General features: G+C 38.8%; 2 protein-coding genes across 2 annotated transcripts; one reads left to right on the forward strand and one right to left on the reverse strand.

Moving 5' to 3' along the window:
* Positions 1-657: 657 nt before the first annotated feature.
* LOC134668257 (uncharacterized) lies at positions 658-1,294 on the forward strand. Its single transcript, XM_063525744.1, has one exon. The coding sequence runs from the start codon at positions 697-699 to the stop codon at positions 1,249-1,251; it is 555 nt and encodes a 184-aa protein (XP_063381814.1). The 5' UTR covers positions 658-696; the 3' UTR covers positions 1,252-1,294.
* Positions 1,295-3,264: 1,970 nt separating this feature from the next.
* Positions 3,265-15,964, reverse strand: LOC134668258 (uncharacterized). The gene is made up of 6 exons (XM_063525745.1): positions 15,708-15,964; positions 9,945-10,033; positions 6,871-7,004; positions 6,012-6,205; positions 3,902-4,111; positions 3,265-3,343 (listed from the first exon to the last, which is right to left on the reverse strand). Exons 1-6 carry the CDS (start codon positions 15,748-15,750, stop codon positions 3,309-3,311), a joined length of 705 nt encoding a protein of 234 aa, XP_063381815.1. The 5' UTR covers positions 15,751-15,964; the 3' UTR covers positions 3,265-3,308.
* Between the last annotated feature and the right edge of the window lie 394 nt (positions 15,965-16,358).

A 16,358-nucleotide genomic window follows, 5' to 3' on the forward strand; every position in this document is an offset into this window, starting at 1 on the left:
AGACTAGAAATGTTTTTATGTACTTGTAACAGGTTTTATCACACTATGTATTATGCAATACGAGTAAAGGATTTGGTAGAGTAATCCCGCACAATATGTGTAGGTACCTTACAAAGATATTGGATCACAGAAGGTATCTATAGAACCCGTAGTAATCTTGGTTTCGGATTAACCGTGAAAGAAGCCCCAAAACTGGAGCCAAATTACACGTGAACTCATTTCGATAAGCTTTATCCGACGAACCGGCCTCAGGAGTTTAATTAAACTAATTTGTTTTATGGAATATTGCACGTCAGATTTCAAATCCAACCGGAAATCAAACCACCTCATCCAAGCTACTGATAGTCTCAAAACTTACCTAATTACCTTGATAACGTCTCAATGACGTTACTCTACCACATTAAGAGGTCACTGCCGAGCTCGGACGTGACCAGCCTTCTTATCCTTATAATTCACTCTTAGTTTGTTCACTAAACATAATCTAATTTATGAGCTCATAGCCAGTATACGTTGACCTGGAGACTTATTGCAATTACGCGTTACTGGGAAATTTTTATATTGGTCTGTGTCTTTGAGAATAGCTCAGGATCGTCCTTAGATACCATTTATGATACAACAATGAACCATAAACATTTGAACCAGTATAAATTAAGCAGGGCGGTACCATCAGCATCATTCAGTGATTAGCGATCAAAGATGAAGTTCCTTATCCTGTCTTGCGTCGTTGCCGTTGTGGTAGCTGAGCTGCCTTCACTACCTCGCTTCAGACCGGCGAGGTTCAGATTCGAAAGGCAAGAGTTAGCTCCAACCACGACGGATTCACCTACAGAAGCAACAACAGACGCAGCACCATATCCAGCATCAGGTTGGAAGCCTGACCAGCCTTTCACGCTTCCAAATGAAGCTGCTAACGCTCCTTACCCTGCAGCAGGCTGGAAGCCAGCGCAGCCTTTCACGCTTCCCAACGAGCCGCCGGCGACTAGCTATGGAGTCCCTGACGCAAGTTACGGAGTACCCGACAATACCTATGGTGCACCAACCACCGAAGCCGCGTCTACAGAAAACCCTGAAGCTGAGAAGCTAGAAGGGCCAGTGGAAGTGCAGAAGAGCATAGGTACTTATTATGTGCTGCTGCCAAATGGGGAACTGCAAGAAGTGAAGTTTGTGACAGAGAATGATGTGCAGAACATGAGATATACTGCGAGGTTGCAGCTGCAGAATAGGGCGCCGCTGTTCGTCTTCAAACCCTAAGTGATTTTAAAACCATTAAATGTATTAAAGTAATTAATATATATTTGCTTGATATTTTTCTTGAACTATATTGCCTATAGACAACCTGTCTATAGGACTATTACCTAATAGTGACTGCTGGTAACTAGACTAAGTACTGAGTGGTGAAATAAGATAATCAATACTTCAATCATTAATTCACATTCGCTTATTCAGATTTAAGCAAGAATGTTGAATATAGGTATTAAGATTTCCGATGTAGTAGGTATCGAATAAAGGTAGTTAAAACTAAGATTTTTTTTTGTTAATAAGAGTTATCTAGCCAGAGTAACTAATAGTTTTCTCTTGTTCGTCCGACTGTTCGTCCGACTGCATTTCATATTTTAGATAACGCTGATATAATTCTCACTTTCTTCTATTATCAGATGTAAAAACAGAACTTATTATGTACTTAATTAATTCCTTGGCTTCATAATCAATACGTAACATTCTGCATTAATAGAGATCTCCTTATTAATTTACATCATATTTTACGGCATAACAATATTCAATATTTGTAGTGGGAAAATTACCATGGCTACGACCCGCCAATTTTATTAAGTACTTTAAATTTAACATAATTTAAAATATTTCACACTATGAAAGCACTCTGCTCACGCCAGCAACGTTTCATGAAAATTGTTTCAACATGAATTTCAGCGTGATATCAAGTTGCTCTGAAAATTTTCAGAGCGAATTTTTAAACGACTTGTCGATATATTTATAACCTCACGTGAAGCGTCATGATGGCATGACAGTTCCTCCAAACAGCTTTTGAACAGGCTGAATAATTTAAAAACGTATTGAAGAAATCAGGATATCATATTTTTTATTACTTCATTGTAAGATACATTTAAAAATAAATTAAATTGCTATGGCGCCATTGATTTATTACGTAAGACGATTTAGGGGGGGGGGGGGGGGTCGAACATGTCTTATTTTTTCTTACAATGGTGTGCGAGGGAATTTTAGTTCTCACGTAAGATCACAAATATCACAAATATGCAATTATTTTTATTTCTATGAAATCATGACGTCTAAAATAATACTTCCACACTCTTTGCTATCAGAAACTGTGCAACGTTAGCTTAGACGCCTGTCTAAGCTATCTATTTTAGCCTCAAAGTACGTTTTTAGATCCAAATAAACGTTCCAGAAAAGATTTTTTTGAAAAATGAACACATAATGGTCTCAGCGGTCTCAGCTAAAAATATCTACTGAAAAAAGATTTTCTTAATACCATTGTAACCTCTTATATATATATATATATATATATATATATATGACAAAATCTAATATCCAAGCGAAGAAAGCTAGTGCCACTATAAATACCGTGACAATATGAAGAAATCTCCAGAAATTCCGATAAGTATCTTAGAGTGTCCTTTCTTGAATCGTCTGTTAAGGCCAATACAGATACAGACGAACTGCAACCCGACTGCGAGTTTATGGGAACTGCACGCCAACTGCAACGTCGGCGTGCAATTCACTCACGCTCACGCTTTAGATATTCCAAGCAAAAACCAAAACGTCCTTGTCTTAAAAATTAATAAAAATTGCTGTTTTAAAAATAACGTGAGCGCCCTTTGTGAGGAAGCAATTAAAAACGTGTACTGCATTTGTTACTTTTATTTTTATACGCATCCAATTTTTTGCGTCGGTGAAGCTTTAAAAGGAGCCTTATAATTCAGATGGATATTCCTATAAAATTGTAAAACGGCTCTATCACATTGATATATCCAAGAACGGGCCTTACACTAAGAGTGGTGCTAGTTCATCGGTGTCACTCACGAATTCGCGCCAATCGTGCAGTCTAACGCAACTAGTTGCGACTTGCGACCAATCGCGCGCGTGATGCGAACACATTAACCAATCGCGTTATGGCGTTGGACTGCACGGTTGGGTGTGCGTGACACCACCACCACCGTACCTACTGGCCCCATTCTTATTTATTGCCCGTAACGCCCGTCCTTAGATATATGTTAATGTTCTCTTATGGTTTCATATACTCGTAGTATTTGTCAGTATCTGCTTTTTAGTTAATAACTTCTTCGCTTATTTGCCTCTTGCAAGCCTGAAAAAAATGATAAGCTTATTTCATTATGTCCCATTTTGTATTTAAACAAGCTCCAATGTGCCAAATCATTGAAAATAAGGATTTGCAACAATACTTACCCTAAATTTGCCTTTAGTATGTACATAACTTCGCCTAACTAGCATGAAATCGTAATTTATATTGTGGGATTTAATAAGCGTATTCAACAATTAGGATTAGTAAACAACAAGTGATAGTCTGATACCTTATTGTTGTGGCGATGGCGCGACGACCCGAAGTGGGTCTTGGCCTCTGACACCAAGGGCCGCCAGCTTCTCTGTCCAAACCGTTTCTGTCCAATCGACGGGGCGCCGAACTCACCAGTCTTTTTGCACATCGTCTTTCCAGCGGTACCCAGGTCGTCCAGGTCTTCGGCCTTTTGGTATGCCAGAGCACATCTTCCAGACTGCCCGATCGTCTATCCCGACCTATCCGGACTATGTGCCCTAGCAATCAGAGTCTGACGGCTTTCTTTTCTCCAATGACGTTTGGCTCAGACACCAGTTCTTCAATTTCCTGGCTTGATTGTGTACTTACTTAACTCCCGATAATAATGCAGCCCATCAAAATAGTTATCCTGCACGATCCAGAAGTTGACGATCCACTGCACGATGCCCCTCAGGCTCCCGTAAGCGAAGAGGAGGGACACCCAGGAGGTGTCTGCTTCTTCCACCACGAACACGTACTGGGGTAGAGGGGGGATTATCTTGATCTGGTGTTCGGTCCCGATGTAGTCCCAGATTTGTCCTGAAAAAGTCGAACGTTTACGTGGTTGTCATCATACTGAAGAGCATCTGTAGGTACTCTAGTGTGTGAGCGAAGCAGCGCTACATACTTGTATCGATATCCCGCTCGGCCCCAATATAAAGATCGCCTTTCATAAGTTTGTAAAGTAAAATCGAATACAGCGGTAAGGCGGTGGAAATATAGCTTTTCAAAATGATCTGAATACATTTATTTTTAAGAAGCTAAGATAGTGTGCAGATTATTTTGAATACCGCACCTGTTTAGCTACTTCGGTCACTGTACACAGCCGCAAATCGCAGTACCTATTTAATTGTTGAATTAAGTTAATTAGATTAAACAAAAGGTTGTTCCATCATTTTAATAATAATAACCTAAAGTTAATGCTGGGTGAAAGAATCAATATTTGTTTGTACCTATTTCCAACGCAAACTAATAAACAAACAATGGTTTCAGCAAGCAATCATCACCGAATTAACAATAGTTTACTAGATATCCTATAGCAACCGATCTGTTATGACTTCTTTTTGAATTTAGACTTTATCTACTATCACTTAAGGTTGCTTTTAACCAACAATAAATTTACATACGAGCTTGTAAAATTAGCCGATACGGCAGCCAAGTGCCATTGACATGTCTCAGGTTCCGTCTTTGGAATAAGGGCTTAAGCGCCAAGGTTTCTCTTATAAGATGTGACGTTTTGTACGAGGGTGATATGTAGAGCGTTAGTAAGAAGGTCGTAAGCGCCAATATATCCGTAGGAAGATATGACGTTTTGTACGAGGAGGGTGTTATGAAGCCCTCTCGAGAATGTTCGAGCACATTGCGTGGAGGGTTAGACGCGATCAAACGCAGGGATCAATTGACATAGCTACCTTATGTTGGCATAGCTGTGTGTTGTAGATGAATAACACCTATGTACTTTGTAAATCTAGTAGGTACTAGAAGAAGTACTTAAATTAGTGCAGAAATATATGGAACAGTAATCGAATATAAACTCAGCAGCAGCTGGTATTCAGCAGAATACCAGTGAGTGTTGTGACAGTTTAGTGGACATAGTGAGTTCGTGCTGTGTATCGCTACAAGTGTTAGGTGACCCAAGCCCAAACACACCACTATGCCCGCCTACAATAACAGCGGAAGACCTCCCCTAACCTGTTTTCTCCACGCGCGCGCAGCGTGCGACGCGGCGAGCCGCAGTACGCGATACACAGCCGTCGTGAACGCTGCTCGCACTGTTAGTGCTTGAGAAAGGAGACCTAGGCTCTCCGAAACATGTCGCGCGAGTGACTAAAAACAAATGAGTCTAAACCGTAAAATTATTCAAAATATGGAACAGTACTACCTAATAGGTAGTACCTATGCACTTTTGTCTCCTCAGGGCGATGCCGCTTGACACTAATGTACCTTGACTGATACTAATGACCTAGCTACGATATTAACTTTTGGCTACCCCTCAAAAATAGAGAAGGGAAAGGTTGCTAGACCTAGGTTTAGTATCATTTTCGTATAGACTATGTACGAGGAATTTATAAGCTGTGGGAAAAGTTAACTCTAATAATTAGGCAAACGTTACGTTAGGTTATTAATGGTCAGTACTACTAAATCTGCATATCATTCCTTGTCCAACCGTGGCGGCTTGGAACCATTTACCGGATAGTGTTGTAACTCCTTCGGTCAATGTGTTTAAAAACAGATTGGACAAGTGGCTTTTTTTAAACAATAAGTTAGACTGATGTTATTAGTGATGTGATATGAATTTACAAACTTTGAATTAAGTATATAATACTGGACACGGTGTGACATAAGCTCATCAGCTGAATAGCTGCTCGCCTATAATTACATAATAATAATAAACTAGTGGGAACAGAGTTCTATGGGCTTTTGATTTTTGTATGATAACCTTCAGTCCGCGTGTGGACGGCGTCAAGCATGAACAACGCAGCATGGGCCAAGTCTACGACCAGCAGAGTTATGCCGATTCCTGTGAGAGGCAGCAGTATCGCGTAGAACCCGCACGGACGGCGCCCGAGGCTTACGTTGAGGAGCGCCAGCCCTAGCCAGCATATGTGGAGGCTCACCCATAGCTTCATCTTGCTGAAATGATTAATCATCAGTAAAGGGGCCCATAAATTACCAGTTCGCCGGACGATCTCAGCCTGTCAGTTGTTCGGAACTATCACCTTTTGCGTTTAACTGACAGGCTGATATTTTCCGGCGAACTGGTAATCTGTGGGCCCCTTTAGTAGCATCGAATCCGGGATCTGGCAGACCTAGCCGGCGATGGTGGGATGAACTGGACTCCTTCTTGAAAGAGTGGTCCGACACAACACTGTATAGCCTCGTAAGGCCCAACGTCCTATTTTTAGGACTGAGAAATGTAGTCCTTCCGGCCCAAGAAACTATATTAATTTATCAATTAGCGGCCCAGAGTCCTAAAATTAGGTCATTCACTTCTGACACGTACCGATCCTTAATCCTTCCTTCAGCTAATAATATGCCAATTTCAGATTTTATAGCAAGTAGAAGGTCTGGGCCGCTATTATAAGTACCTAAAATTAGGCCGTTGGGTAGATATGATAAACGTCCTAAAAATAGCTTGGGCCTTACGAGGATAGAGATCAGTGGAGAAACGGGAGAGTATTTACTCATGGATATTATTTGATATTCGGTTCTTGTCGACCAACATCACTACTACAACATTACAGTAGAGTCAATTGCAGCTATCAGGCCAAACAAGCAGAACATTTTAAAGTACTCACTTTCTGAAAGATGCAGCCACCCAATTAGTCTCCATCCAGAGTATGTTGGACAGAGTTCGCTTGTTGTCGACCAACACGGAATAATTGTAGTAGTAGTGCCGCTGGCAGCTCCCCGGCTCAAACAGGTACAGCATCTTAAATAAAATAATAATCCCACTGTCTCCCTCTCATGTGCGAGGGCTCGAGTTATATATAGGTCGTTTTTTTAGAAAGAACTCCACAGAAGCAAGCGTGCAGTTTTCATCAGGCTCTTTAATTGTTAATAATTATTGAATTATCTAATGTAGCATGGTCAATACATATAATTTACTTCAAATTATTACCGCTATAAGTGTCGGATTTGGAACCACAAGCTTACTTCTGCGAAGTTCTTTCTAATGCTAAAAAAAACAAACTATAGCCAACTAACTGGGCCAATGAGGATGGGGGCTTCACATTTACCTTTGAATATATTCGCGAATGTATGTAGGTTTCCTCAGAATGTTTTTCTTCACCCAAAAGTTACCTATTTTCGAAGTTATCCCAATGCACCGTGCTATTTATTCTGTGCTCTTGGATGTTAAGATAAAGATCAAGTTAATCTAAAGAAACTTCAGTAGAAGCTGCTCTAGCTCAAGGAAAACTAAAGATTAAACCAACAGTGAAAGGAAAATATAAAAGTTTCTTCGTCCAGTGGGTTTACCCTTTGGACTCCAAGTTGTCGTATTATCACCCACACTGTTTGTATACTGACAACACGCAAATTTTACATAACTAGCGACCCGCCCCGGATTCGCACGGGTTACACAAAACCTTAACAAGTTATACACCTAAACCTTCCTCAAGAATCATTCTATTGATAGATGAAAACCGCATGAAAAACGGTAGTTTTCGAGTTTATCGCGAACATACATACACACAGACAGACGCGGCGGGGGCTTTGTTATATAAGGCACCCATGTTTTGTTAAAATAAATAGTTACCTCATACACGCTCGCCGGTTTAGGGAGCTCTTGACCTTATAAGCTTATAAATTCTTTGTTAGGCTTCTTTCACTCATTCTTTCCACGTGTCCAAACCATCTAGCATACCTTTCTCATATTTTTTGTATTTGTTTTTTTTTGTAAGTGGAAATCCGTGGTATCTGCCTACCCCTCCGAGAAATATGCGTGATCAATTGATCATACCGGGTGTGGCCTGTAACATGAGCAAATAATTAAAACATAGATTGTACTTAGGGATTGCAATCCGGTCCGGCGGATCCGGTAATCCGGCCGGATCCGGCACTTTTTAGGAGCTACCGGATCCGGTAGAAATCACCGGATCCGGATCGGATCCGGGAAAATAGAAAAAAAGACTGCACGCAGCACCCACTGCGCGTTTTAAGTAAGATAAAGGCGACGGATAGAAGAAAGAAGTTAAACAGAATAAAGAACGAATGAAAAAATCTAAATTTAATTAAAATAAGAAGATATTTAATATGACGATGATTGAGAAAAGAAGAGGATTTCCTCTTCTTTCATGTTAGTGGTACGAATCTGCACGATACGACGATTATTTAAATAATTAGAATAAAAATTAAAGGATGGAGATGCCATGTATGTAAGGCATTTGTAACGACCGGTCTGGCCTATAGTTCGTTTTTTTTAGCATTAGAAAGAACTCCACAGAAGTAAGCGTACAGTTTTTATCAGGCTCTTTAATTGTTAATAATGATTGAATTATCTAATGTAGCACGGTCAATACATATAATTTACTTCGAATTATTACCGCTAAAATTGCCGGATTTGGAACCACACGCTTACTTCTGCGAAGATCTTTCTAACGCTAAAAAAAACGAACTATAGTGAGTGGTGACAATTCAGTAACCCTGCCTATGAAGCCGATGGTCCTGGGTTTGAATACCGGTAAGGGCATTTATCTGTGTGATGAACTCAGATACGAGTATTTGTTCCTGAGTTATGGGTGTTTTCTATATATATATGCATGCATTTATCAATATACTATACGTATATATATCGTCGCCTAGTAGTACTACCTAGAGCTAGCTAGTACCCATATTACAAGCTTTGCTTGGTTTGGTTTGGTTTGGGGTCGATCTGTATAAAATTGTCCCCAAATATTTATTCATGAATTATTTATTTATTTGTGATTTAGGCTATAAAACTATTTTCACGGATAAAAAACGAAAGCAAGATAATATTGGAGCGCATTTCATATAATTTTGGTTAAAAGTATAATATCTTGTTGTAACTAGAATGGAAGTCAGCGTTACAAATAATTCCATCAAAAGTTACGGAAACTTGTCCTATCAAGGAGTTCCATATCCCATCCCATAATTATCCCATTAACAGGCTTTGGAATCTAATCCAATTTATATTTTTATTGTAAACGTATAAATTTGAGCAGAATGTGAATGATTAAAATTAATAAAATTAATAAATGACTTAGATTTCAAATTTTATTTTTAACTTGAGCTTGACTATGTGACTCTTTTTAATTTAATACTTAGTTCTATTTTATTGTTAAAAAGTTATTTCTTATTACTTCAAATTGTTGTTTTATGACTACATTTGTAAAAATACCCTTTGTTTCTCATATAACGCATAAAACTTGAAAAATATGTCATTTAATTAACGTTAATATCCTTATACCTAACCGGATCCGGTCCGGCCGGATCCGGCCGGATTGAGGCTAAAATCCGGCCAGATCTGGCCGGATTGAAAATCAATCCGGTTTGCAATCCCTAATTGTACTCCTCAAACGGTGACACTTTTGTTCTACAACTTTTAAAAATTATGAAGTATTTTGACTCTTTATTTTTCATACAAAATAAATATTATCTTCAATGGACGCCATCGCCACGCCATATCATTGTGATTGACGTTGCTTGTCACGCCTTAAACATAACCAAATTCGCAATAATTGCGTCTTAGAATAAACTTTAGAGTGTATTAAAAATCAAACCACGAGTTATTTTTAAAAGTCGCTGATTAAATGATGGTCAGTATGAGGAGTACAGCCTACAGTTTAATTTTTTGCTCATATTACAGGCCACACCCGGTATGTATGAATGTATGTAAAGAACTAGTTACCTTGATGAGTGTGAGCTCACGCGGTTCCGATGGCTCCGGAGCTAGCTTGCACTCTAGCGTCAACCAGGTGAAGACCACGCACAAGATGGCTGTGAATTATTCATAAAATAAATCTTTATTTACCTAGGTCGATAAATTTAAGTAGAAAATGAAGAATTCAAAAACATAATTGGTTTATTCGTGACGTTGGCTCTCAGAGCAGTAGAAACCTACAAGAAATGTTTATTTTGGAGTTAAGAATAACTGCATTGAAATAAGTATGAATTTGATACAAATGTAGCGAGCTTCTCTTCATTTATATCATCAGTCACAGCAATTATGGATTATAAACCAAACTTCATTAATACATTAGGTAAGAATTAATAATATAGAATAGAATAGATTTATTCGTAAGCACAAACAATCGGAACAGTACATAGTATAAAAGAAAACACAAAATAAGATTAAAGTGCCACGAAATGGCCCCATCTCAGCATGTTGCTGGTGGCTTCCAGCGCTGATCTTCCGATGAGACCATCAAGTGAGAAGAATCACGGAAGGTAACAAACAAGAAGAAAAAAGACAGAAATAACATACAGTCAACAGTTAATTAAATAAGAAAAAAAAGTTACACAGCAAGAAGATACAACATAATGACTATTTACAATTAAGATTAATTAATACATAAAACAAGCATCGTGCTCTAAATCGCTGTATCGATCCGGTCCGACCATATCTTGGCTGAGCATTACAGCTGTATATACTACTAGCGCCAACGGTGGCTACACTAACTAAAAAGCAATGTCAAGCCCCCTCCAGACTATGCGCGTGAATCGCGGGCGAAGCCGCGAACGCGAGTGTGGAGTCTAGTTCGCTGATATGCGAAATCGACTCCAGACTCGCGTTCGCGGCTTCGCGCCGCGATTCGCGCACGAGTGTGGAGCGGGCTTCAGACCAAATCAATATCGAGCGTTCATTAAATCTACGTTAAAAAATCTTGTAAGATTAGCTTATTAGCAAAACAGCATTGTAGGATGACGAATTTACGAAAATGTACGAAATACTAACATAACAGCACTCTACTAAGTATGGCGTATAAGGAATGATGAACCCTTGTCAGGCCAAAGGAACAAAACACTTGAGGTAAGCATAAGTAAAATAACAAACTACAGGCAGCTGGTATCAAGTCTGTAGGTTTCTTGGCTAAGTTGGTGATTAAGTAAATACAGTTTAATCTTTGACTTAAAGCTATGAATACTTTGCAGGTTTCTCAAAGGCGGAGGTATATTGTTCCAGACTTTCGACGCGGCATAGCGAAAACTTCCCCGAAACGCTGTTGTGGCATGGCGTGGCATTAACAATTGAATTCCACAGTTACGGCGTTCGCGGAGCTTAATACAAGAAAGCTTATTGAAGAGATAAGGCGGAGTACCATATTTAAGCACACCAAAGAGCAGACAAGCCAAATGAAGTTTACGACGGTGTTGCATCTTGAGGATCTTATGGCTGTTCAGAAATGGTGTCACGTGAGCTCTCAACGGAATATTGAAACAGAAGCGAGCACAGGCATTTTGAACACGTTGAATGAGTCTCTTTGTCTTTGCAAGAAGTCTAGGCCCAAACACTACATCCACATAGTTTAATTTTGATAGGACAAGTGATTCAACTAGTTGACTGCGTAGGTTTTCGCTTAAATATGGCCGAATTTTATATAAAACTTTAAGCTTGTAAAAACAACTCCTAATGGCCTCGGAGACATGCTTCTCATAACGTAGTCCACAATCCATTATGAGACCTAAATTACGCGCTTCATACACCCTCTCAACCGGTGTATTCATTAGCATAACATCGGTTGATATACTGACACCAGCCAGTTGTTGCCTGCAATCCACCAGCCAATATTGTTCCGGGATAAATGAAATGAAACATGACAGTACATATTCATCATATTAATTAATTATACATACACATCACCAGTTTATTGAATAAATTCATGAATGCATGATGTGAAACAGCCAAATTGAAAATACCTTTATTTATTCACAGCCTAACTAGGGGCCCATTCTGCATTAACAATTTGACCTAGTTTTGATCCTTTGAAACAACCTTGCCCGTGACAGGCGTGGCTCACTCCGCGATTTCGTCGCGTCGCTACAAGTACATGCGGCCACACCAGTTTTGGTGTCTAGCACTAAATAGTAGTTGTCGCGCACCGCTATGGAACGGATGCTCGCGCTTCCGCTTGTATAGTAATAGACACGTTTTGTTAGAGAGTACCTTCTGTACCTATAGTTCGTTTTTTTAGCATTACAAATAAGGTAAACAATCTTGATGTGTCTTTTAATTGAAAAATGCATTTTAAAAATAAGTTACGGCAAATATGTAACAATTATGATTATTATGAATCTAATACGATAGTTTATATTTTTCTGCTTTCATAAGTAATAGTTTTTGATTTAGAAAAGGCGTTTTTCAATTAAAAGACATGTCAAGATCGCTTACCTTCTTTCAAGTTCTTTCTAATGCTAAAAAAAACGAACTATAGTACTATTATTCATTCTGTGCCCGTGAGCACGAACCAGGGTTAGTCGCTCAACGCTCCGTTCGTATTACTGCTGCAATAATGGGGCACGACATTGCTGCTGACTGCATTGCTGCCGCAAATGTCAATATCAATGTTACTGCCCGGCTTTTTGACACTTGCGGCTGCAATATCGATCCGCATAGTGCTGCAGTAATGCTGTAGGTATAGTCGCACCAATAAAAGTCTGCAGCGGATTTGATAGCCCACGCAGTGTAAGTGTTATTTATACGTCATAATTTCATAGAAGTTTGACGTTTAAAATGACTCTTGCACAGCGTGGGCTATCAAAATTGCTGCAGGCTTTTTACGGTCTAACTCTAAATTGTCTGAATCCAAACAGTTCCTACCTTTACACTGATTAGTGCTGCGTGGAGCGTCCAGTGGCGCCATGATTTGGGGAGTAGTGTTTTCTAATAAATCAACACACACATTTTTCCATTTAGGTGACAAAGCAAAGAATACAATAAAAATTAAACTAAGTATTTGACAAAGACCAAAAGTTGGGGAATCAGTAGGACAATAATAGTAATATACTGACTTATACATAAATTCATTGATTTATTACTAAACACGATTCCCCCAATGAGGGCGCCACTGGACGGTCGACGCATTCTCAAGAAATGCAATAAGAAACAATTTCTTCAAGCAGCTCGTTTGCACTTATTGGTGCACGTGAGGTGTCCGTTAGACAACACGTCTGAACGAGTGAGCATCGTATCAAAACGAGATAGAACCCATATAACATTTTAAAGAGAATCGGCGTCTGGAATGATGTATGAATGGTCCAATATAGCGTAAACGATTATGTAAATTCGTAATCACGTGATTTAACGCAATTCGAGATTAGTTATGCTTGAAAATTACATTGGGGACTGATTGGGTCTCCAATTGTATAATATAATAATTTTTGAATATTTACATAATAAACTTTACGCATTCAAATCAAAAGCAAACTGTACATAACTTTTGAATTTAAAAAGCTAATAAAGGAGTTAAAATTCTTCTTCTCAGTCGTGCACTCTTGTCAGAATGGTCGTGGCTGTTTGGATGACGCACATGGCTGGTCTTCATCCCCGGTTATGTTGGTGGACTTCAAACTTTCTCTCGCGATGTCTCTCCATTTCTGACGGTTGATGGCGTTGCGAGTGCACTCGACTACGGATGACTTCGTCATTATTTTTAAAAGATCGGTCCATCGCGTAGGAGATCTTCCTCTGCATCTTTTCCCTTCGATCTGGCCCTGTACTACCAGCCTTTCCAATGAGTCCACATTTCTGGATACATGGCCGAAGAACTTAAGAATTCGTAATTGCACAGTCGACGAAAGCCGCTCTCTTATCCTAAGTTCTTTTAAAATGGATACATTGGTTCGAAAAGCTGTCCAAGGGATTCGTAACGTAACGAGTTAAAATTAGTTATCGTTTATTAAAAAAAATTATCGTTTTTCTTTTGAACTCTTCGCTTACTGGAGATACATTTTTTATTTTTACCTAGCATAAGCGTTAAAAGTTTTTTTTTAAGTTCTATGAAAAATGTCGTCTTTAAGAGAGAGAGAGTACTTTTATAGAATCTAATCTAAAGGTAGGTCAGACAGACCAACACATTTCCGGCGGTATACAGTTTGAGAAACTTGGCTTCGAATAACAAAGGAAATGTGAAATGTCTAAAACAATTCATAATATATAATGAACAATCAAATCTAATTAAATTCTAAAGAATGGTAATGAATAAACCTGATATAACGAAAACTGATTTCTGTTTTGATTGGCAGACACACAAAACAATTTATAAAGGTTTTTAAAAACCTATATAATTACATGCAAATGCAAAAATAAATAAGCGTTTGAATTTGGTATGGAGATAGTTTGAGTCCCGGGACATATACTCACGCAGGTAGTTTTTATCATGAAGACGAAGTAGTGGACAGTTTTATTTCACACTAGCAACCCCACTAGCCGCCCCGGCTTCGCACGGGTTGACAAATTATACACAAACCTTCCTCAATAATCACTCTATCGATAGGTGAAAAACGCATGAAAATCCGTTCAGTCGTTTTTGAGTTTGTTGCGAACATACAAACACACAAACAGACAGATGCGGCGGGGAACTCTGTTTTATAAGGTGTAACACAAAGACCTAAATGGCTTTAGCGAAGTATTAAGTAATGGATTTTTTGGGAAGAATTTTAAGAAAAGGGCTTTGACGGCTGTTGTTGTGTAAAAAGGGTATTGTATACTAGACCGAACTAATCACATTAGGTATGGTTTCGTGATTTGGCGCGGTCTGAATTAGGCATTTAGAACACGCTTTCTCTTTCACATACGCACTTACGTTTTTCTGAAACAACAAATAAATACCCTTAACCTTATTGTGTAATCTGTAACCTTCTTTTCTCTTTGTTCGATTTATTGATGTAAGTTTTGTTTGCGACAGTAAATGACTTTTTTATTTTTAATGAGATACTTATTGTTCTTACAGCAGTAGTCTGAGTCTACGTCAGGTACAAACAAGATCAAGCTACCAGCCTACACACTACACAGGTCTACACATACCCCACACCACAAAGCTCTACAGCCTAGGCTCTAATATGAAATCCTGTCAGTCAAATATGTAGGCTTAGCGGGTTAAGCTTGCCTAGATCCGTCTGATAATTTTGCACCGACACGAAGTGATCAAACTGATGAATAAGTATCATTAGAAACCGTTTAGAAACGTCATATTTTCAAGAACACACGACCAAATGTGAACTTGACAAATTTTTATCAAGCAGAAACGTCTGCGCGGGATACTACAAATTTTTATAGGTACTAAAGGAAATAAGTTTTTGGCAAAAATTTCATTTTTGGTACAAGCTTTTACCGCTGACTATACTTTTCTTTCCACAGGCAACTAATGCTCATCGAGACAATTCTAAAAAACCCCAAACACTGTTAGGTTTCGTTGTTTTATGAAATAGTTCCTATGGCCACCTCCAGTCTCCATCATGAGACCCGCTCGATGACACCATAATATTGCATTGTCACCCGACTTACATACGCATGCAAAATTTCAGCTCAATCGGAAACCGGGAAATGGATCGAATTTAACTTGCAAGATATGATTACACAGCTTGTAAAATGGATCGGACTGGTGTTAGAAAGCGCGCAAGTTTGAGCCTTGCCGGAGGTGTTAATTTTTCCTTTAAATCAACGTGAACTTACTTTGATACAGAATGATAAAGATGGACCACACGTAGAACGCCATTCTTCAGATCACAAGCGCCAATTATTTATTCACGACTTACGTAAACATGCCGAGTAGGTATTTTATTCGTAGCGAGTCAAATGCTCAGTCTATCCAATGTTACTCACTTCGAAATCCCTAAGAAGTATACGTATTGAGAGAGCCATTTATACTGGTTTAACAGAGATTTTCGTGTGCTTGGGAGGTTATTGGAATAAAAGGTCTTGAACTATGTCAAATTCCAGTGGGCCGCGGGGCCCGCGGGGCAATTTGTCGTGTTAAATATCGCCTTAAAATTGCAGGAAAATTAGAACGTTGGGAAAAATTAAGGGTGGTTCATGGCGGCAATATTTACATTTCTTAAAGAGGCTGTTTAAACAAATTCGGGTTAGATTAGAAAATAAAATTGATAAAAAGGTGCTGTATTTCATGTTTTTACATACATACATTCAACCAAATGAGTAAAATCGATATCATCACTGCTCGTCTTATTAATTTTTTGTTTAATTCTTATTTCGTATCATTTTCTGCATTAGTCTTTTAGTTTTTTATCTTCTTTGGTCAATTTGGTGTATCTTGTCTCTGTCTTAATAGATACGCTTTCCGAAATATAGTAGGATTCAGAGTAT

Source organism: Cydia fagiglandana, chromosome 10, assembly GCF_963556715.1.
Source record: "Cydia fagiglandana chromosome 10, ilCydFagi1.1, whole genome shotgun sequence".
In the NCBI taxonomy this organism is placed as follows: Eukaryota; Metazoa; Arthropoda; class Insecta; order Lepidoptera; family Tortricidae; genus Cydia; species Cydia fagiglandana.